Genomic DNA, 24085 nt, shown 5'->3' with positions numbered 1-24085 from the left:
TGATAAAGACCTCCTTTCTAAAATATAGAGAGAACTGAGTTGAATTTATAAGACTACAAGTCATTTCTCAACTGATAAATGGTCAAAGGATATAAACTGGCAGTTTTCAGAGGAAGAAATTAAAGCTCTCTTTAATCATATGAAAAAAATGTTCTTAATCACTACTGGTTAGGGAAATGCAAATCAAATGAACTCTGAGGTACCATGTTATCATGCTTATCAGATTGGCTAACATGATCAAAGAGGAAAATGATAAATGTTAGAGAAGATGTGGGAAAACTGGAACACCAATTCATTGTTGGTGGAGTTGCAACCTGATTCAACCATTCTGGAGGGCAGTTTGGAACTATGCCCAAAGGGCTATGTAATTGTGCATACCCTTTGATCCAGCAATACCACTTCTAGGTCTGTATCCAGAAGAGATCATAAAAACAGGAAAAGGATACACATGTACAAAAATATTTATAGTAGTTCCTTTTTGGTTCCAAAGAATTGGAAATTGAGTGGATGCCCATCAATTAGGGAATGGCTGAACAAGTTGTGATATATGAATGTAATATAATGCTACTGTGCTATAAGAAATGATGATCAGGCAGACTTCAGAAAAGCCTGAGAAGACTTATATGAACTGATGCTGAGTGAAGTGAGCAGAACCAGGAAAACATTGTACACAGTAAAAACCACATTGTGTGATGATGACCTAGATAGACTTGGCTTCTCTCAGCAATGCAAGGATCTAAGACAACTCCAAAAGACTCACAATGGAAAATGCTATCCACATCCAGAGAAAGAACTTCAGAGTCTGAATGCAGATGGAAGCATACTATTTACTCTCCTTTTTTTTGAGGTTTTATTTTAGTTCTTCTTTCTCCTGGTTCCTCCCATTAGTTCTAATTCTTCTTTACATCATGACTAATGTGAAAATAAGTTTAATGTGAATGTATAAGTAAAACCTATTTCATAATGCATGTCATCTTGGGGAGGGGTGAAGGAAGGGTGGAGGAGAAAAATCAAAACTCAAAATGTTATGGAATTGAATGTGAAAACCAAAAATAAATTACTTAATCACAAAAAAAAGAAAATGAGAAATGAGTATTCCACAGGTTCCTTTGGCATCCATGCGATATCAAGAGTCTAAAAAAAACATACCTCCCTGTCTTCCCTCCTCTCCCATCCTCTGGCATTTTGGTTGACTGCCATTTTATGCATTTATGGGAAGACATGGACAAAAGTTGTACAAGATAAGAAGGAGTAGATGGGTTGTAATCCACATTTAGAGGGTATATGAAAGTCATAAGACCATGATCCATCAAAGTATTTAAATGACATTTGGAAGGAAGAAGCTTTAGCCTTGTTCTGTTTCAGTGAAGTGATCAAACTGAAGACTAGTGAGAGAAACCTGTAGAGAGACAGATTTAGGCTAGATGTAAGGAAAAGTCTCTGAATAAATAAAGCTGTACAAAAGCAGAATGGACTGACTTGGCAGGTTGTAGATTCCCTCTTGCCAGAAGTTTTTAAGCAAAGTATAAATCATTATTTTTGGAGGAACATTGTGAAAAAAATTCTGTCTGAAGTAAAAGTTAGACTAAAAAGCCTCTAAGATCCCTTCTAGCTCATATAGTTTGTGATTTTGAGAGACTTAGGTTTAAAAACTAAGAAATCACTACTTTCCAACAAACATGGACTTCTTTAATTATAGGCTATTTTAGGATAATGAATATATCATTTTTTCATCTTTTGATCCTTAGGATATAATATGATGCCTTGAAAAGAGTAGATACTTTGTAATTGTTCACTTGAATTAAATAGATTTCTACTCTGACTGAAAGGGAATAGTTTATGTATGATTTGTCTTTAGAAAAAAAGGTGTTAAGAAACATTAAAAAGATTATTAGTAGGCCATCAACTTATTTAGTACTCTGATTACTTCTGTATTGGTTGCCCTCAATTAATGGTCATACCCCTATTGCACAATACTAGATAAAATGGAAATTTTAATATTTAAAGAGTATAAGACCTTTTCATTATTCTCAGTCAAAAAGCATTTATTGTGTTTGTTATGGGCTACTGTGATATGCCTTAAAGTTGCAAAGAAAAGTATAAAGAACCTGTGCCTTCTGTTAAATTATGCATAACAATAGTTATTGTACATGTAGCAGTAGAATCAGTGTAAATCAGTCTAGTTTTAAATTCAGAGCTTTGACCCTTGAAAATGCTAATTTGCCTCTCTGGCATTGCCATTCCTTCTATAACTACTCCTGTAACTTCAATTTTCTTTTTTGCATTTGATGATCAGCAGGGTACAATCATTTGAGACTGATAAAAATGTCATAATGGCTTTAATAAATACAGTATTGGGAAGGGCCTACTTCCATTGGCTGGATTAGCTTCCTAACACCTTCAGTAACATAGATAAAATCTCTTGGATTTCTTTTATTTGCAACCATAGATCTGAGTTTGAATAACTATTTCCATCAGAGTGACTCACTCAACTAAGTTAGAGAAAAGTGAATTAAATTCAACTTAAATTAAGCAAACATTTTAGGAAGTGATTGCTGTATGTTAGGCACGGGGGTTACAAAGATGAAATTTGACAATCTGTGGGGGAGGGGGGATTATCCTTTTACATAAGTAATTCAGACACTAAGTGAAAAAGAGAGATCTAGACCAGAATTCTGAAAACTATAGCCAGAGGGCCAAATCCAGCCTTCCTCCTTGTTTTTGTATGGATATGAACTGATTGGTTTTTGCATTTTTATATAAAATAAAATTTTATTTTAAAATGTACAAACCATTCTTTATTTACCTGCTATACAAAGACAAGCAACAGGTCATAATTTGCCATATCTTACCACTACCCTCTCACTCCCCCATCTAGACAAAGTACTGTGACAAAATTTCAGAAAGGAGATATTTTCATCTGGGGAGAGTTGAGATTACACTTCATGAAAGAGGAGACAGTTTATCTGAGCTTGAAGAAATATTTCACTAAGTGGAGGAATATGGAGGTCACTTTGTGTTTTGGAGATGAAGCGTAAAATTTAGGGGATCTGATTTTGTTGCATCTTTTATTGAATCTCATCAATAACCATGGAAGAATCAGTCAATCAATGTATACAAATGGAATGAAGTTTGAACACAATATCTCAAAGCCACAGATATAGAGCGTCTATTTATTTCAGAAGATAGATATCCTAGACACAGGTAGTTAAATGGGAGGTTCATCCTTGGATTTTCATCCCACAACCAATCATAGCAGAAGGTTATTACCAGATGTTATGGCAACAACACACACATACACACACACACACACAATTTGTAGCAAAGAAGGCCATATACTCACAGATGCATTTGGCCAACCTGGTTCCCTTTCTTGAGGAATACCACAGTTTATGGAGAGGCTGGACTAAAACAGCCAATACCTAACCTATTATGCAGGCTGAAGTGACCTTCCACAGCAGATGTAAAGCCTAAAAGCCTGCTTACCTCACAGAGTCCTTTAAATAGGCAGTGTGCTTTTGGTGCTGGCAACTAACCTGGAATGTACCCAGGATCTCAGGGCATCTGCTTCAAGATAAGAGCTAGTCTGATCCTTTCAGGTTAGACTCATTTGTTCCTAATAGCCTGCCCGCCTTCCTAAAGGTAAAATTAGGATTATTTGAATTGGAGAATTTCCAATGTGAGGTAAATAAAGGGCATAGTAAAACTATGAGTTGTTTCTAAACATGTGGAATTTGGCCCTTCTCACCTTTCCTCTTAATAAGTCTTTTCTCTCTCCTGTCCCTAGACCTATCTTGTGTCCCATTCCTGTTAGTTAACTCATAAGGAGTTAGAGATGAGAATTTTTAGGCTTTTAAAATTTTTAATTAAGAGCTTTTAAAAAACCAAGATGGCTCTCACAAAAATAAAATTAAAGAGCTAACATTACATGAAAGATGGGTTTGGTTTATACTTCTCTCCTCTCCCAACATCAGGGATCCTGAGCCAGTAGGGATAAGACAGATGTGTTTGGGAAAAATGAAGAGTGAGGCATGGATTCTGGAGATTGTTATCTGACCCTCTATGGAGGTTAATCCAATGTTCCCCTTATTCACATAAAAGCAATATCCCATCTCCTTCCCACTCAAGAGAAGAACTGACAAAGAATAGTCGACATTCCTAGAGAGTTTTACTAAGGTTTGTAAAGTACTTTATACACATTATTGAGAGACCAGAGGGATGTTTTAGATATAACTTAACCAGATTTTAGAAAAACATTTGACAAAGTCTCTCATCTCTAATGCAAAGGATGGAAGGATATGGGCTATAAAGAATAAAACTGAGTGAACTTGGAAGTGGTTTAATGGCTTTACTTAAAGGACATTCTTTACCAGGCAGCTTCAACTATGCATGTCTTAAGTTGTTCAGCATTTTTATCAATGACTTAGAAAAAGGCCATGCTTATAAAATTGCAGATAACCTACAATTGAGAGGGACACTTGACACACTGGATAACTAATGGACTGAGGATTCAAAAAGATCTTGACAGACTAAAACAATGGACTGAATTAAATGAGGTGAAATTTAATATGAATATCTACTTGGGCAGTTAGGTGGCACAGGAGATATAGCGATGGGCACATAGTCAGGAAGACCTAAGTTCACCAGCCTGAAACCTTTACTAGCTGTGTGTCTCTAGGAGAGTAACTTAACTTATTTGCCCGTTTCCTTGTCTGTAAAATGAGGATAATAATAACACTTACCTCCTAGGATTACTGTGAGGATGAAATGAGGTAATATTTACACAGTATTAAATATTTAATTAAATAATATTAAATATTATTAAATTAATATTAAATATTAATATTTATTATTAATTATTATTTTTTTGTGTATGCACTATTATTATTATTAAACTGTAAATGTAAACTCTTACATTTCTACTTTTAAAATCAATTTTACAAGCACAAAATTAGGAAGGTATGGTTATAAGGCAGTTAGTCTAAAAGAAATAAAGGAGTTTCAAGTTACTGTAAGCTCAACAAAGTCAAAAGTGTTAGCCGAGGAAGCTAATTGAGTCTTGACCTAAATTGAGAGAAACAGGGATTCAGTAGCCCCACTCTACTCATCTCCGGTCAATTCAATTAGCATTTATTAAGCAGAAAAGAAGAATGAGAACTGAGAAAAATCTGCTAGATTTAGCCATTAGGAAATTATTAATAACCTTAGACAGAGGTTTCAGTTGATCAATAAAGTGGGATATCATATTAAAAGGGAATAAAAAGAGGCAGAGCCAAGATGGCAGAGTAAAGGCAGGGACTTGCCTAAGCTCTCCCTCAAACTCTTCCAAATGCCTTTTAAAAATGACTCTAAAGAGGCATAAAAGTGAGAAGGAAGTAAGGAAGTAGAAGAAAAGAGTATAGATAGCTTTTTGTTATGAGTTTAGTGGTAAAAGGAGAGAGATATAGGGCAGTAGCTGGAGGAGTTAGATGGAAGTTAGTTTTGAGGATGGGGAGATCTCGATGTACTTTTGAAAACAGGGAAGGATAAAAAGGAAAGATAAAATCTTTATATTACAAAAAGGGAGAATGAACAAGGAGGAATGAACAGGAGAGTCACAGAGGAGATGGGAGGGGATAAAGATCCAAGACATAGGCAGGAGACATTGGCTTCAGGAAGGTGGGTCACCTCTTCCCCTGATGTTGGACCAAAGAAGAATAGATTAGGAGAAAATGTTGATATTTGAAGGGCAAAGGAAAAACAGGGAATGTCTGATGAAAGGCCACCATTTTCTTAGTAAAGTATGAGGTGAGATTCCCTGCCAAGCCTGTGGAGAAAGGACTGAAGGGAGTAGGTGGTTTGAGAAGAAAAATGATTTGGAAGAGATTCAGTGGGGAATATAGTGTGTGTGTGTGTGTGTGTGTGTGTGTGTGTGTGTGTGTGTGTGTACATGTGTGTGTTCATCCTTCGTTGCTAAAGAAGACCATGCCATCAGAGAAATAATGACATGACTTGCACTTGACTTTGTTTTGAGTGAGGGAGGGCTGTGCAGGTCACCAGTCTCACTTCCCCTCCAGAACCATCTGAATCCAGTGACCAGATATTCATCAGGATGACTGGAGATAACCCAAGATAAGACAATTGGAGTTAAGTGACTTGCCCAAGGTCACACAGCCAGTGAGTGTCAAGTGTCTGAGGTGAGATTTGAACTCAGGTCCTCTTGGCTCCTGCACTGGTGCTCTATGCACTGCAGCACCTAGCTGCCCAGGGAATATAGTAGACAGTCAGTCAAGGAAGAGGAAATGTATCATCATGAAGCTCTTATGACAAGACCACATTTGGGGCATTACACTTAGTTCTGCGTAAACAAATTTAGGGAAGAATATTGATAGGAGAATATTCAGAGGAGGAACACCAAGATGGAGAAAGGCTATGGCCTAAATTCATTGTTTATGGGAATCAATAAGTTCATATCATGGAAGGACTAGTCGCTTAGAAAAGACTTAAAGGGGCAAGATAGTGTATTCAAGTATCAAAAGGCCTATTAGCAGGATTAGTTTTGTTCTATTTGCCCTCAAAGGACTGAAGTAGGATTAGCAAATTAAAATTGCAAAGAGCTAAGTTTATGTTTCCTGTGATCCTGAGAGCACTATCTCAAAGTGGAAATGAGGAGTCCCCTGCTTGAAGGTCTTGGATTATTTTTTGGGGAAGATTTGGACTCTTCCAACTCAAATTGTGTGATTTTGGAATCCATCTAATTCTCATAACTATGTAGTTTAGACTCTATTGGTAGTATTACTGTCCCTGCCATATATCCTATTATCAGGTTTGACAGTGCTTAAGTGACTTATCTAGACGGTGAATAAATATACAAAACAGGAAATCAACCCAAGGGTCTCCTAATTCCAAATCCAAATCCTAAAATCAATGATAACTAAGTTTTGTGTGTGTGCCAATTTTTGATATAGATCTTGAATTTTAATCCTTATCCACATTAAAAATAACTTACATTCCTCATGTCAGCTCCCTGTTAGGTTTGAGAGTTATGGTCAATAATAAAATATTACTGCCTACTTGCAAACATCAGCATCAAAAAACACTAACCCTGCAATTAAATTTTAGAAGGCAGTTTTGAGGAAACGAGAAGGATCACCAATTTCATCTTGTTTTAGGTTACTGTTCATAGTCAGGAACTATCCTAGGACTACCTAGGACAAGTCAAGACTACCTAGAACACTAGACTATTGTAGTCCATACCAAGCAAACCTAAATTTAGCTATGGCCTGTTGGGCTATCACTGTTTATCATTACCTCAGATCCACTCTTCAAAGACTGCTATGACTTTATTCCCTTGGCTGAAAAGTAGAGTCCGAGGATGAGGTGGGTTGGAACATATACCAAGGAATTGGAACAACCACCAATTATTTTATTTTCTGTTATTTATTTTTATTTTCCCAATTACATGTGAACAAAGATTTTTAACATCTGTTTTTTAAAATTTTTAGTTCCAAATTCTTTCCTTCCCTTTCCCTCTCCTTGAAAAGGCAAGCAGTTTGGTACAGATTATATATGTGCAGTCAAGCAAAGTATTTCTACATTAGTCATATTGCATAAGAAAACACAGACCAAAAAAAGGGAGGGGGGAGATATGCTTCAATCAGCATTCAGAGTTCATCAGTTCTCTCTCACTGGAGGTGGATAGCATTTTCCATCATGGGTCCTTTGAAATTGTCTTGGATCACCGTATTGCTGAGAATAGCTAAGTTATTCACAGTTGATCATCATAGGATATTGCTTTTACTGTGTGCAATGTTCTTCTGGTTCTGATCATTTCATTTTGCATCAGTTTATGCAAATTTTTGCAGGTTTTTCTGAAAGCATCCTACTTATCATTTCTTATACACATTATCACAATCATATTTTTATCACAATCTTGTACTATAACATGTTCAGCCATTCCCCAATTGATGGACATCCCCTCAATTTCCAATTCTTTGCCACCACAAAAGGAGCTGCTGTAAATATTTTTGTACATATAAGTCCTTTTCCTTTTTTCTTTGATATCTTTGGAGTATCGGACTAGTAGTGATATTGCTAAGTCAAAAAGCATGCACAGTTTTATAACCCTTTGGCCATAGTTCCAAATTGCTCTTCAAAATGGTTGAATCAGTTCACAACTCCACCAACAATGCATTAATGTCCCTATTTTTCTATATCTCCTCCAATATTTGCCATGTTTTCCCCATCATTTTAGCCAATATAATTGGTAAGAGGTGGTACCTCAGTTGTATTAATTTGCATTGTTCTCATCAATAGTGATTTGGAGCATTTTTTCGTATGTCTATATAAATAGCTTTGATTTCTCTGTCTGAAAACTGCCTCTTCATATCTTTTGACCATTTGTCAATTGCAGAATGACTTGTATTCGTATAAATTTGACTCAGTTTTCCATGTATTTGAGAAATAAGGCCTTTATCAGGGAGATTTGCTGTAAAAAAAAATTTTCTCTAATTTCCTTTTTCCCTTCTAATCTTGGCTGCCTTGGTTTTGTTTTGTACACAACCTTTTTAATTTTATGTAGTCAAAATTATCCATTTTCTATTATAATGCTCTCTGTTTCTTGCTTAGTCATAAATTCTTCCCTTCTGTATAAATTTGACAGGCAAAATATTTCATGGTCCTCTAATTTGCTCATATCATCCCTTATGTCTAAATAATATACCCATTTTCACTACATCAGTAAACTGTGTGAGATATTGTTCTATACCTAGTTTCTGCCAAACTGCTTTCCAGTTTTCCTAGCAGTTTTTGTCAAATAAATGATTTCTTGTACCAAAATCTTGCATCTCTGAGTTTGTAAAATGCTAAATTTGCTGTAATATTGTGTATTGTGTACCTCAACTATTCCACTAATCCACCATGCTATTTCGTAATCAGGACCAGAATGTTTTGATGGTTATTGCTGTTATACATTTTGAGATCTGGCCTGGCTAGGCCACATTCTTTCACTGTTCTTGTCCTTTTTTTCCAGATGAATTTTGTTATTGTGTCATTCTAGCTTAGGGGTGAAGAATCTGTGGCCTCGAGGCTGCAGGTTCCCCACCCCTGTTCTAGCACTATAAAGTAATTTTTTGGTATCATACTGTAATACATAAATTATTTTAAGTGGAAACATCTTTATTATATTGGCTCAGCCTATCCATGAGCAATTAATATTTCTCCAGCTATTTAGATGTGACTTAATTTCTCTGAAAAATGTTTTATAATTGTGTTCATATAGTTCTTTGGTTGTCTCATCAGGTAGATTCCCAAGTATTTTATATTGTCTACTGTTATTTTAAATGGAATTTCTCTTTCTATCTCTTGGTGCTGCATTTTGTTGGTAGTACATGGAAATGCTGATGATTAATGTGGGTAACCACCAATTCATAAGAATAGTTTCTCAAGATGTTTTACAATCTATTCAAACAGGAAACATTTTTCTCCCTCTCATTTCCCATTGAGATTTTTATCATTTTATCATCTTCCTTCATTGTCCCTATGGGAGGCAGCTAGGTGGCACAGTGGACAAAGTGGTAGGTGCAGGGACAGAAAAATTGATTTCATTTCTGTCTTAGATACTTCTTTAGCTGTGTGCTCTTGGGCAAGTCACTTAACCTCTGCCTGCCTCAGTTTCCTCAACTCTAAAATGGAAACAATTATAACACCTATCTCATAGGGTTGTATGTGGGGATCAAATGAGAAAATATTTCTAAACGTGCTTGTCACAGTGCCTGAAACATAGGAGGCACCCTTTCTTCCCTTCCCCAGTAAACAAGGTTAAGAATGATGGTAATCTTGTAACATAGTTCCTGAAGAAAATAACATGGATATATTCATAGGAGGACTGGGTTAAATTTTGTCAGTGAGCCCTAAATTCAGTTCACTTTTCTTTGCATCCAGATCTCATATGTAAAAATTAGCATTGTTCTTGGAACACAAGGAGCTAAATGGTGAAACAAGGTTTCAGGCTAAATTAACACATCATCAATCAAATGGTGTAATGAGTTAGAGCATGAATTAGAATCCCTCCTGAAAAAGCTTAATTCCCCAAACTGTGACAATGAAGAAGCAATGAAATAGTCTGAGCTGGCCTTGTAACCAAGAAGATCTGTATTCAGTATTCAGATCCTATCTCTAACACATCCTGACTGTGTGACCCTGGATAAATCACTTAATCCCTCAGAGCTCTAGGTGTCATCCATCTCCAGTTGTCCTGATCTATATCTTGACACAGGAACCAGATAGCTCTGGAGGAGAAAGTAAGGCTGGTGGCTTTGCACAGGCCTCCCTCACTTGAATCCAAATCCCTTCCAAGTCATGGCCTCACCTTCCTGATGTCATGGTCCTCTCTGAGAAAAAGGACAGATAACAACATGGCCCTACATAGCTCTCTAGGACTGAAGTTATGGACAAAGGGCTAAGCTACAATTGGTTGAGTTTGCATCTGGAAGTTTCTTGTAGTCATGAAATCACAGGTTGAGTCTCTGTCCATGAGGAAGAACAGTCACGAGTGCTAACATCATTTTAATGTTTGGCTCTTCTCTCCTCAGTCATATGTCACCTGTGCCCTGGGCATACAATATGTTGGCTATGTGATGATCTGCTTTTCGGCCATCAATTCCATTTGTTCTTTGCTGTTTGGAAAGCTCTCCCAGTACACGGGCAGAATAGCTCTGTTTGTACTAGGTATGTAATAATTTTTATTCTTTGTAAGTAATAAGAAATGGTTATATCTGGAGATGATTCTTCAACCCATGAAGCACCATAGTAGGAGAAAGATGGTCTTGGAGTTTGGAGTCCTATATTTAACTTCTTGCTGAACCTTTTATTATTAATGCAAGTGGCAAGAAGTTACTTCCCTTCTCTTTTCTGTGGGCCTTACTTTACATGAGAATCCTAGTAGCAGCATATTGATTTAGAAAACCACACATTAATATTATCTCTGTATGTCTATGTATGTATATATATATTTGTGTGTATACATATATACACATTCAGACAGACATGTATGTGTATATATACACACATTTAGACATATATGTGCATATATACGTGTGTATGTATATATGCGTATATATGTATAGCATCAGTCATGGCAGCACACCTGAGGACTGCTGCTGTGAACAACTTCAAGGGTCTAATAGCATAGTATAATGAATTCTCTATTCAGCCATAAACTAAACATTGTTCAATAAAGTAAAGCATAATATTCATAGAAACATCCTTCATCAATGCCAAGTGTTCAAGTAAAGTCCACACCATTCACCCCTAGGTCACAGTAAGAACAATCGTCTTAATCAATGCCAAGTGTCCAAGTAAAGCCCTCTTTCATCTTAACTCGAGGTTGACTTCCAAGTTCCATGGCTCTTCCTCTGTGGGCTGACCACTTCTGACTTTCACCTGGATTCACACAGTTCTCCGCTCCTGTTCCATGTCTCAGCTCAGGGGGACTGCTCCACTCCATAGCTTCCTCCTCTGGGAAAACAAAGCTCAACAGGACAGCAACAACACAGACACACACCACCAGCATCTTCATCTCAATTCACCTCCGAAGTCCAGAGGTTCTGTGTAAACAGCCCAGTTCACTTTAATAGCTCTCAAAAGGGGCTTAGTCTCCTAGGTGTGTTTCTGCCCTACAGCTCTATTTGTTTTCAAAGTTCAGAAGCTCCTTCAACAAAGTCTCTGCCATTGGAGGTCTCCTCTCTCAGACCAGAGGTCTCCTCCTCGCTTTCAGATCTCCTCTCAGCTCTCTTCTTCTCAGCAATGGCTCGACCCTTCAATGCTGGCTCTCTTCATGTCTCCTTTCTCAACACTGGCTCTCTCTTTACATACAGTTCTACTCGGCATCTGATTGGCTAGAACCCATATGCATCTATCTGATTGGTTAAAACTCAATCCAAAAAAATGGCAAAGATCCTGCTTTGCTTGCTGTTATAATATGTATATATGTATGTATATGTGTGTATATACACATGTATATACATATGTGCACATATGTATGTGAGGATGTATGTGTGTATATATGCATATATATAGACATGTACACACATTCACACACTAAATGCTTTCCAATTACATTTTAATCTGATTCCTCCAACTTATGGGCCACATGGCTTATGACTTTTGTGTTTGACTCTCTAAACTATCTGACCTCCAAGGTCCCATCCAAGTCTAAATTCTTGGAGACTATCTTATAGGAATGTTGTTTAGAAAGCACAATATGTATACATATTTATATATACGTATATAAACATATACACATGAATATTTGATTTATTATATTATGATTATCATATCAGAATTTGTATTGTGTTGTTGTATATAAAGTTATACTTTAAATATATTATTAGCTCATTAGTTTCTTAGAGAAGCACTTAGATCTCCTCATGCTCTTTCACCAGATTCACTTTATGATCAATAGAATGCATTTATCAGATGGTGGATGAGGGCTGGGAGAATAACCTATGGAAACAGAAGGGAAGGAAGGGGGAAAGAAAGGGAAGGGGAGAGAGAAAGTCAAAAGGAAAGGAAGAAGGAAGGAAGGGGAAAAGAAAGGGAAGAGAAGAGAGAGTGGAAAGGAAAGGAAGAAGGAAGGGAAGGGAAAAGGAAAGGGAAGAGAATGACAATTGTCATTTATATAGCACTTACTATTTCCCTGGTACCATACTAAGTGCTTTTTACAAATATTATCTCAGAACACCGAGAAAAAAAAAGAAATATTATTCAAATAATGCTGATGATGTATAATTATAGGGATATGGTATAGGACCCCAATAAAGCTCAGGAGAAACCTAGAGGTGAAGTTAAGAAACATTTAGCAAGGAAGGACCTTAAAAACTTCCTGGTCAAATCCTCTTATTTTAGAGATAAAGAAACTGAGGCCTGAGAGGTGAAGTGACATCAGAAGTCATAGACAGTAAGTAGTAGAGCTAGGATTTCAACAAAGGTAGTTTTCTTGCTCTAAATCTAGGACCTTTTCCTGCTTTCTTGCTGGCTTGCATGTCAATATGGAAATCGGAAGACTAACATGGAAGAAGACTCGTTTATTGAAATAATGAGACATTGTTAGTTAGATTATTATAAGTTGATTCCATGTCATTATTTCTCTGATGGCATGGTCTTCTATGGCAATGAAGGACGAACACAACAACAACAAAGTCCATTCACTGCTGCCACTGTGCCTAGAAATGTAGGTTTCCTTCCCAACTTGCTATGCTCTAGCCTGCTTCCTTTACTGATCATATAAGGCTTTAAATTTCATAGATTTTATCATTTTAATTAGCAAGGGGGAAGAAAACAGAGCTCAGTATGAATGAGAATAAACAAGGGTTTTGAACTATCAAGTTGGAAACAGATGCCCAGATGCCTGAAAGAATGGGAGGATGGAGGAATTCAGCATTAAGACTTGTAGATAGATACTTTCCCATCCCAAAGATAAGCATTTTGTAGAAATACAGAAAGTGCCTTAGGATCTGGAAGTCATGATAGATATCATGCAGAAGTCATAATTGTCAGAAATATTTTGAGGCAGCATGATATAGTAGTAAGAATTCTTAATTTAGAAAGCTTTTCTGGGTCCCAGAGGATAGTTAACTTACCTTTCTTTTCTTCCTTTACTTAGAATATTTGCAACTGTCCTAGGTCCTAAAATTGCAGACTACTACTGATGATGATGGGCTCTCTTATTGGGTCAGATACTTATTAACCCATTGGCTGTCTCAGTTCCAAAGTTTCTCTATTTTCACATTTTAAGTTTAGTCTTCAAAGCCAGTGAAGCAATCAATTAACCAGTTGGTCAACAAGCACTTACTAATCGATTTCCATGTATTAGTCCCTGTTCTAAGTGGTAAAAATGAAAGACAAAAACCAAAAAAAATCTACAAGTGTTAAAGTTGACCTGGAAACTCTATAGTAGGTTTGTATTGAGCTGAAATTCTGCATGCCAGTAACACCTGTGCTTTGTCTTAGTACAAAAAGGAGACTTCTAAAAGGCCAAGTACTAGTTTAGACTCAGTGAAGTGGGTACACTCTAACCTACTCATTTATTGAAGGAAAATTGGACAAAGAAAACATGGAAAGACATTTTAAGATCAAAAAATGAGTTCCTTCTGCATATCTAAATTCCACATCTTGTTCTTTAACTGATGCTCAGCAATCATTTGTTTTCCTTTTATATTTTCCCTCCCTCTTCAAATTCATAGGTGCAATAATACACCTTTCCTGTATTATCTCCCTTTTGCTGTGGAAACCTCACTCCAGTCAGATGGCTGTATTCTTCATATTTCCTGGCCTCTGGGGCATAGCAGATGCTATTTTGCAGACACAGACCAATGGTAAGTATCATTCTCTAGCTTCTTCACCTTCAGACCATAAAGTCTGTGGAGCGTTCCAAGAGGGAGGGTACAGCTAAGAAACCCAGCAATGGCTCCATCAGTGATCATTTATTACATGTTTACTGCATGCCAGGCACTGTGCTAGACCTTGGAGACACAAATATATAGAATGAAATGATCCCTAGCCTAGCTTAGGTTGTAACTGGAAACAAGAGTTGCATATATACGTACATAGAGAAAATATGTAAGCAAAATAAATACTAAAAAATACAAGACAGTTAAAACAAAGTAATTAAACAAGGAAGGCACTAGAATCTGGGATGATCAAAGAAAGGTTTCATGTAGAGTGTGATGATTGAGCTGTGGTGAGGAGGAAGAGAATGAGTCTATAAGGAGCAGGTGAGAAGGGAGATAAAATGCCATGTGTGAGGAACAGAGGGAAACTCATTTTGCTTAGATCACAGTGTGTGTGTGTGTGTGTGTGTGTGTGTGTGTGTGTGTGTGTGTGTGTGTGTGTGTGTGTGTGTGTAATAATATCCAATGAACCTAGAAAGATAGTTTGGGGTTAGGATAATGAGGATGATTAGGATGGGGCTGATAATAGCAACTACTTCATAGGGTTATTGTGAGGATCAAATGAAATTATATGAAATAAGCACTTTGCAAATTTCAAAGCATTAAAATGCTAACTTATTATTATTATTAAAAAGGTGAAGACCTACCTCTCCCAGCCATTTTCTTCTGTTTTAGAACTTAAAATGACTTTCACAAAAGAACTTGATGTCCTCTTCTGGCTCTTCATGGTCAATTTAATTCTTCTGAACCTGGATCTCCTTAAACCACCGTAACCTTGCAGAGAGAACACAGTTCTTTCTTTTATCTGTTGTCCTATTCCATAAAAATAATAAAAACTTTCTTTTGGGTCTTTTAAGGGTTTTCCTGGATAAATCATGGTGTGGGTATGAAGTGGGAATCATCACAATAAATTAAAGAGGAAAGTTTAAAAGAATTACAAAGGTCTTAATTCTGGTGGTCTTAGGATACATATAAGACACTAAATAATGTTCTTAGAGCCTCTCTTTTCATGGAACTGATCTCCTAATTCTACTAACACTTGTCTTTAGCATCAACTAACCTGTTTCTGTCTGAGTTAGATGTTGGTTTAGTTTTTACTTTCAAAACAAGGACTCAATTTGACAAAGCTGTAAGTGCTCTAAGTTGTAATAGATACCCTTTACCATCCCAGAGAAAACTTTCTTCTTGATTTCTTACAAGTAAGAACATATGTTTGCCTCCTTTATCCTAGAGTAGCAGTTAGCACTGCTAGCAATCTTCTAAGGGAAATGAGACATTATTTTAAGAATATAACTTTTTTAGAAGGGTAGCATAGTATAGTACGACAATTAAAACCGTTACTGGGCACAAAGGATGCTGGGTCATAAAACATAGAGAAAGATATAAAGATTATGATTAGATAAAGGAAATTCCGAGTTCCTTAACATGGAATTGGAATAGGTAATTCTTGAATTTACTTCTGTGAATGAATGAATGGATGCTGCTAAGCGCCATTATTGCTTTTTCTGTTCACCCCTGCTTTTGAAATATTATGTTTGGTCCATATAATAATGAGTTAATAAGAGCATGCTATTATTTTTCACTTCCAGAAAAATAGAAAAAATAGCTGAACATATAACAGTAATTTGTTTTAGCTCTAGTACCATACTGGAAGATTTACTTTTTAAAAATTGTTGAGAATATTTGGGAAACAGTGATATATGGGTCCATAGTCTCAGAAATAATAATAAAAAAGCATGGTTTCAGGACATATTTACCATTCCTTTCCTTTTTCCTTACAGCCATCTATGGAGTTTTATTTGTGAAGAACAAGGAAGCTGCTTTTGCCAATTATCGCCTTTGGGAGTCTCTCGGATTTGTCATTGCTTTTGGATACAGCACATTTTTGTGTGTCAACATCAAGCTATATATAGTACTTGGGGTACTGATTTTGTCAATGGTGACCTATGGCGCTGTTGAGTACTTGGAATATGGAAAGCCACCTGAGACAGTTGTCCAAAAAAAGGATAATCAAGTAGAAGAAACAGAAATTCAAACAAAGATGTAAAAATGGCAAAGTACTTGAGGAGATACAATAAGAAGGCATCAGACTGGTTTTCTCTGTAGAAGCACCAATGTATTAAATTGTTTTCTTAGAACAGTTTCATCATTGGTCACAATACTTCAAGGTATCTGTGATCTCCTGAATGTGAGTATTCTCTCTCTCCATTGCTACAGATCACAACCATCCAGGTCTTTTATTCCTGTGTAATTCTTGTCCATACTCTCCCATAGATCTTCCACAGGGAATTTGTGCAATATTCTGGAAACATTCCTCTGGATCTTTTCTATATTGGGGGGAGGGTACATAATAATGTAATACTAGGGATATCAATCTATTATCCCTTCCTCTTGCTATTTGACTGGCCCACTTCCTTTTCTTATCATATATTTTTATTTCTTACATGTGGGTCACTATTGGAAAGAGGCTTTAGCCCACTTTGATCCACCTTTTCAGTTTTGATTCTTGGAAGATTGTGGTGTTCAGAGATTCAAAACTATACAGCTTAGATGAGAAGAATTTTGTATAAAAGATTTGGATCTTGAAAGTACATCATCAAAAGTACAACCCAATCTTCCAAATGCAATGCAACCCTTTCTCCACATCCTGTTTAGTTCTGGGCCCAAATCATCATCTGTAGTTCCTGTCCTTGTATGTACCAGAGTATTAACTTAATGTAATTAGACCATCTAATTTCTTGGCATAGTCTAGACAATAGACATTTTTAATTCTTTAATTTTTTTCTGGATAGGTTGTTATATCAATCTTTTGCGTAATCATCAATCTAATAGAGAAGGTGTTGTAATATCCCCCACCATCCCAAGGCCTAGAAAAGTCAGACCAATATTATCTTTAAGGAGAACTATCCAGAAGATTTGATATGCATCAATATAGCAAGTTTAAAGGTTGTGGGATTGGTCACATTTACTTTAACCTCATCTGTCAGCCTCTAGGAAGATCCAGGGGGTAATTCTAGATATTTTCTCACTAATTAATAAAAATGTATGCTCCTTCATTAAACAGTATTTATTTAATAAAGTAGAGATACTTTTTTCTCATAAATGACTACTTATTTATTAAAACCACTAGTATCCTAGGTTTAAATAAACATCAAAAGTTAGAAAGAGTCTACTTTGAGGGCATGGATATGAGCATATTATGTTGGGTTGATCTCAAAAGAAAAATGAAAAGGTGAGAAAGAGGGATGCCCTAGGAGAAGGAAAAGGGAGAGGAAGAATGGGAAAAATTAGTTCACATAAAGGAGGCATACAAGGAAGAGTTTTTACAGGGGGGAAATGTGTGTGGGGGCGGGGAGCAGACAACACATGAACCTCATTCTTGTCTGAATGGGTTAAAAGAGGAAAGAATACACAGACAAATTCAGTTCAGGATAAAAATTTATCTTTTTTTTAAATTTTTTTTTTAATGTTTAACAATCACTGCCATACAATTGAGATTTTATCCCCCCCCACCTACTCCCCACTACCCCCCTCCCTCCCCATGACTGCATACAGTTCTGTATAGGTTCCACATATACTTTCCTATTGAGTACATTTTCACTATAGTCATACTATGTAGTCGGACTAAAATAAATGGAAGAAATCATATAACAAATCAAAACATGATACACAAAAACATACACATACACAAACATGATCTGCTACATTCTGCGAATGACTTCCATATTTCTTTCTCTGAGTGTGGAAGGCATTTTGCCTTAGAGAACCACCATAGGGATTTTTTTTTTAAGAAGTTCTTGCGTTATTACAAAATTCCAAGTCTACCAGAAAAAACTCTCACACACTGTGGTCGTTGCTGTGCACAAGGTTCTCCTGGTTCTGCTCCTTTCACTCAGCATCAGGTCATATAAATTCTTCCAGGCCTCTCTGAAGTCTTCTTGTTCATCATTTCTTATGGCACAATAGTACTCCATTACATTCATATACCATAATTTATTCAGCCATTCCCCAATTGATGGAAATCCCCTTGACTTCCAGTTTTTGGCAACTACATAGAGTGCTGCTATAAATATTTTTGTACATGTGGGACCCTTTCCCATTTTTATGATCTCTTGGGGATACAGTCCTAGTAGCGATATTGCTGGGTCAAAGGGTATGCACATTTTTGTAGCCCTTTGGGCATAGTTCCAAATTGCTCTCCAGAATGGTTGGATGCGCTCACAGCTCCACCAACAATGAATTAGTGTTCCAACTCTCCCACATCCTCTCCAGCATTTATCATTTTCTTGTTCTGTCATGTTTGCCAATCTTATAGGTGTGACGTGGTACCTCAGAGTTGTTTTGATTTGCATCTCTCTAATCAACAGTGATTTAGAGCATTTTTTCATATGATTATAGATATCTTTAATTTCTTCCTCTGAAAATTGCCTGTTCATATCCTTTGACCATTTATCAATTGGGGAATGACTTGTATGATTATACATTTGAGTCAGTTCTCTGTATATTCTAGAAATGAGACCTTTATCCCCGAGCTTAGCTGTAAAAATTCTTTCCCAATTTACTACATCCCTTGGATTTTGGTTGCATTGGGTTTGGTTGTGCAAAAACTTCTCAGTTTAATATAATCAAAATGATCCATTTTGCATTTCATAATGCTTTCTATCTCTTCTTTAGTAAAAAATTCTTCCCTTCTCCATAAATCTGATAAATACACCATTCCTTGCTTCTCCAGTTTATTCATGGTATCAATCTTTATACCTAAATCATGTACCCATTTGGACTTTATTCTTGTGTACGGTGTCAGGTATGGGTCTATGCCTAATTTCCGCCACACTGTTATCCAGTTTTCCCAGCAATTTTTGTCAAACAGTGAATTCTTATCCCAGAAGCTGGGGTCCTTGGGTTTATCAAACAGAAGGTTGCTATATTCCGTGCCTACTGTGTCTTGAGTGCCAAGTCTATTCCACTTGTCTACCTCTCTGTTTCGTAGCCAATACCAAGTGGTTTTGATAATTGCTGAAAAATTTATCTTAACCAATAGAAAAGTAGGAGGGGAAGGGTTAAGAGAAGGGAGGTGGGTGTGATAAGAAGGAAAGCAGATTACAGGAGACAGTAATCAGTAGCAAAACAGACATTTAATGAGGGGAAAGCATTAAAAAAGAAGGATAAACACAAGAAACTGGGATGGAAGGAAATAAACTTCATCTAACTGGGATGTTGTTAGAAATCATAAATTTGAGCGGGATGAACTCAACTATGAAATGGAACTGGATAGCAAAATGGATTCAAACCAGAGTTCAACAATGTGTTGTCTACAAAACAAACAAAAACACTTGAAACAAATACATAGAGTTAAAATAAAAGACTATAGGAGAATATATTATGTTTTTTCTGAAGCAGAAATGTCAGGGGTAGCAATCATGATCTCAAACAAAGCAAAAGAAAAAAATACACTTCATTAAAAGTGGTAATGAAAGAAACTGCATTTTGCTTAAAAAGTTCCATAAACAATGAAGGAATAGCAATACTAAACATATACTGTATAGACTAATTGGCATAGAATTCACTATTCTTATTGGAAAAGTTAAGTGAATCATAGAGAAAATAGAAAGTAAACTATACTAGTAGGAGACCTTAATGTATTGCTGTCAGAATTACATAAATTTTATCAGAAAATAAAAAAGAAAGAAATTAAAATGAATAGAATTTTGAAAAAGATCAATACTATAAAGCTCTGGAAATAACTGAACGGAATTGAAAAGTACATGACCATGTAGAAGGGCACAAAAATGCAGAAATGCAGAGATATCAAATGCACCCTTGTTGGACCATAATGTATTCAAATTTACATCCCATAAAGGGCAGGGGAAGCATAGGAAAAATTAACTGGAAACCAAGTAATCTAATCCTAAAGAATGAGTGGGTCAAAGGACTAATCACAGCAATTTGTGGGATGCAGACAAAGAAGTACTTAAGGGAAATTCTGTAATTCTAAATAAAAGAGAAGAAAGAAGGAAAAAGTCCCTGAACTGAGCATCCAAAAAAGGTAAAATGAGTACAAATTAAAAATCACCAATTAAACAGCAACATAGAAATCCTGATAATCAAAAGAGAGAGCAATGAATTGAAAGCAAAAAAAATCCCATTGAAATTAACAAAGCAAGGAGTAAATTTTATGAAAAAATAAAGATAAATTACTGGTTAATTTGATCTTTTTAAAAAGAAAGAATACCACATTACAAGCATCAAAATTGAAAAAGGATGAATGCACCACTAAAGAAGATGAAATAATGCAGTTATCAGAATTTATTTCACTCAAATGCCAGTAAAACTCATATCTAAAGAAAGTATAAGAATCTTTAGAAAAATATTAATTGTCCACATTAACGGGAAGGAAAATAGAAGCCTTAATTTTATCTTAGAAAATGGTATTAAATAAGGCATAAATCAACTCCCTTAGGGGAAAAATTTCCAAGTATAGATGAATTTATAAGTGAATTCTACTAAACACTTATAAAACAAGTAATCCAAATACCATTTAAGCTACTTAAAAAATAAATATAAAGAATTCTACCAAATTTCTTCTATGACACAAATCTGGTTTGGTACCTTGACAAGAGACAGCAAAATGAGAGAAAGAAACCTATAAACCAATTTCTCTAATGAATATTAATGCAAAATTTTAAATTAATGCTAGTAAGATGACAGCAGTGTATCACAAAGATCACAATAACCAGGTAAGATTTATCTAGGGCTAGATCAATATTAGGAAAACTAAGGATAATTGACCCTTGATAAATAACAAAAACAACAAAAATCATATAATTATATCAATTGATATAGAAAAAGCTTTTGGAAAAAAATACAGTACCCATCCATATTAAAATCATCAGAAAGCATAGCAACATATGGAGCTTTTCTTAAAATAAGTAGTATCTATGTAAAATCAAGAGCAAGCATTATCTGTAGTGAGGATAAACTAGCATTCTTCCTAATAAAATAGGTAGGAATCAAGGATGCCTATTATCACCATTATTATTCAACATTGTACTAGAAATGCCGGTGTTGGTTGTTGTCCATTCTCTAAGAGGATCACTTGCATCACTTGCATCACTCTGATAAAGTCAAGTTTCAATGTATCTGACTGTGGCTGATCAGACCAATACGAGCTTGGAATGCTCTACCACAGGTTGGGCACAGATAGTCTGTGTGAACATTTGGGGTGACTACTCCAAATTTGCACATCCTAGGTTTCCCTTTTGCTGTCTCAATTCTGCTTTGCTCAGAGACCATGCTGAGTGGTCCTGTGCCAGTGTCTTCATGTTGCACGGTCAAATCCAAAGCTCATGAGAGAGACCTTGAGAGTGACCTTCTGTCACTTCTTCTGACCACCATGAGAGTTCTCCATAAAATAGTCTTTTTGGCAAGCATACATTTTGCATTTGAACAATGTGGCCAGTATCAGAGTTGTAATCTCTGAAACATAGTTTGAATGCTTGGCAGTTTAATTCCAGTAAGAATGGCAGTATCTAGTACCTTATCCTGCCAGATGATCTTCAGAATCTTCCTCAGACAGTTCAAATGGAAGTGATTTAGTTTCAAAAGTAAACTACAAGCAAAGCTTAGAGAGATGCAGAAAGCTGATGAAATTGAACTTTATGCTGATAGTAACAAATCAAAGCATTTTTATGATTCTCTGAAAGCTTTTTATGGACCAAAAACCTATGGTGCATCACAGCTACTCAGTGCTGATGAAGCACATTGATTAGTGATAAGGACATGATCCTAGAGAGATGGGCTAAACACTTCCATAGTGTTCTCAACAGACCATCATCAACCAACAATGAGGCCATTGACCATTTACCTCAGGTTGAAGTCAATCCCTCCTTATCTGAACTTCCAACTGAAGAAGAGGTTTTGAGGTCTGTTAGACTCCTTTCAGTACCTGGTACTGATTCTATTACTGCTGAGATTTGCCAAGTAGAGGGACCAATGCTCATACAGAAGCTGACTGAAATTTTCCAGGTTATGTGGCAAAAGGAGATTATCATCCAGGAGTTCAAGAATACCTCCATTGTCCATCTCTGTAAAGGTAAAGGATACAAAATTCAGCAGGAAGAGATAGAAAGAGAAATTTCTTTTAAAATAATTGCAGACAGTATAAAATACTTGCAAGTCTGCCTGTGAAAACACCCACTAGAACTATGTGAATGCAATTGCAAAATATTATTCACACAAATAAAGGCATATCTACATAACTGGAAAAATATTGACTGCTTATAGATAGGACAAGCCAATATAATAAAAATGATTATATTCCGCAAATGTTACTCATTAAATGCCATTACAATGAAATTACCAAGGAATTGTTTAGTAGAGCTAGAAAAGAAAAGAAAATTCTTCTGGAACAAGAAAAGGTCGGGTATTAAGGGAATCAGTGAGGGGAAAAGTGATGGAAGGTGCCCTGGTAGTATCAGATCTCAAACTATACTACAGAGTGATAATCATCAAAATAATCTGGTAACGGCTAAGAAATAGAATGGTGGCTCAATGTAATAGAATAGGTATGCAATGCACAGTAGCAAATGACCATTCTAATCTAAAGTTTGATAAACCCAAAGATCTAAGGTTTGGGGGGGCAAGTTTAAAAAACTGCTAGGAAAACTGGGAAGCAGTTTAGCAGAGAGAGGGTATAGACCAATATCTCATACCAAGATAATATGAAAATCAGCACATGATTTAGAAATAAAGATCTATATCATAAGCAAATTATGGGAGTGTGGAAAGTTTTATTTCTCAGATCTATGGATAGGGGAAGAGAATATGACCAAATAAGAGATAGAAAAATGATGGGATGTAAAATAGATAATTTTGATTGTATTAAATTTAAAAATTTTACACAAACAAAACCCATGTAGCCAAAATTAGAAGGAAAGTAGGAAACTGGGAGAAAAAATTTACAGCAAATTTCTTTAGTAAAGGTTTCAATTCTCTTATATAATTTAAATTCATAAAAATGAGAGACATCTCCCAATTGATAGTCAAAAGATATGAACAGTTTTCAGAACTCAAAGCTATCAATACTCATATGAAAAAAGCTCTAAAACACTAATAATTAAAGAAATGCAAATTAAAACAACTCTAATATACTACTTCACACTTATCAGATTGGCTAACATGACAGAAAATGAAAATTACAAATGCTAGAAGGAATATGGAAGAATTTGATTAATGCAATTATAATAATATAATGCACCTTTGTTAGAGTTGGGGGAAAAGTGGTCCAACCATTCTGGAGAACAATTTGGAATTATGCCCAAAGAGCTATTTAACAATGCGTACCATTTGACCCAACAATACTTCTATTAGGCCTGTACCTTAAAGTTATCAAAGCAAAAGAAAAAGGGTTCATGTATACAAAAGCGTTGATAGCAGCTCTTTCTGTAGCATCAAAGGATTAGAAATTGAAGGGATGCCCATCAATCGGGGAATAGCTAAACAGTTTAAGGCATATGATTGTGATACAATACAATTATACTTTAAGAAATGATGAGGGACATGGTTTCAGAAAAACCTGGAAGATTTATATGAGCTGGTACAAAATAAAGAGAGAAGAACCAGAAAAACATTGTGCACAATAACAACAACATTGTAAG

At 35.9% G+C, this 24085-nt stretch overlaps 1 protein-coding gene across 1 annotated transcript in view; it reads left to right on the top strand.

Annotated features, from left to right (window-relative positions):
- Positions 1 to 16569, top strand: part of LOC140527166 (protein unc-93 homolog A-like) — a 57746-nt gene extending 41177 nt beyond the window's left edge. The window contains exons 7-9 of the mRNA XM_072643883.1: positions 10572 to 10707; positions 14223 to 14354; positions 16211 to 16569. Of these exons, the coding sequence (XP_072499984.1) occupies positions 10572 to 10707; positions 14223 to 14354; positions 16211 to 16476 (534 nt within the window). The 3' untranslated portion in view covers positions 16477 to 16569. The remainder of the gene's footprint in view (positions 1 to 10571; positions 10708 to 14222; positions 14355 to 16210) is intronic.
- Positions 16570 to 24085: the final 7516 nt, after the last annotated feature.

This window comes from Notamacropus eugenii, chromosome 2 (genome assembly GCF_028372415.1).
Source record: "Notamacropus eugenii isolate mMacEug1 chromosome 2, mMacEug1.pri_v2, whole genome shotgun sequence".
Taxonomy (NCBI): domain Eukaryota; kingdom Metazoa; phylum Chordata; class Mammalia; order Diprotodontia; family Macropodidae; genus Notamacropus; species Notamacropus eugenii.
Note: the sequence above shows the minus strand (reverse complement) of the source record. Positions and strands in the feature narration are given on the sequence as shown.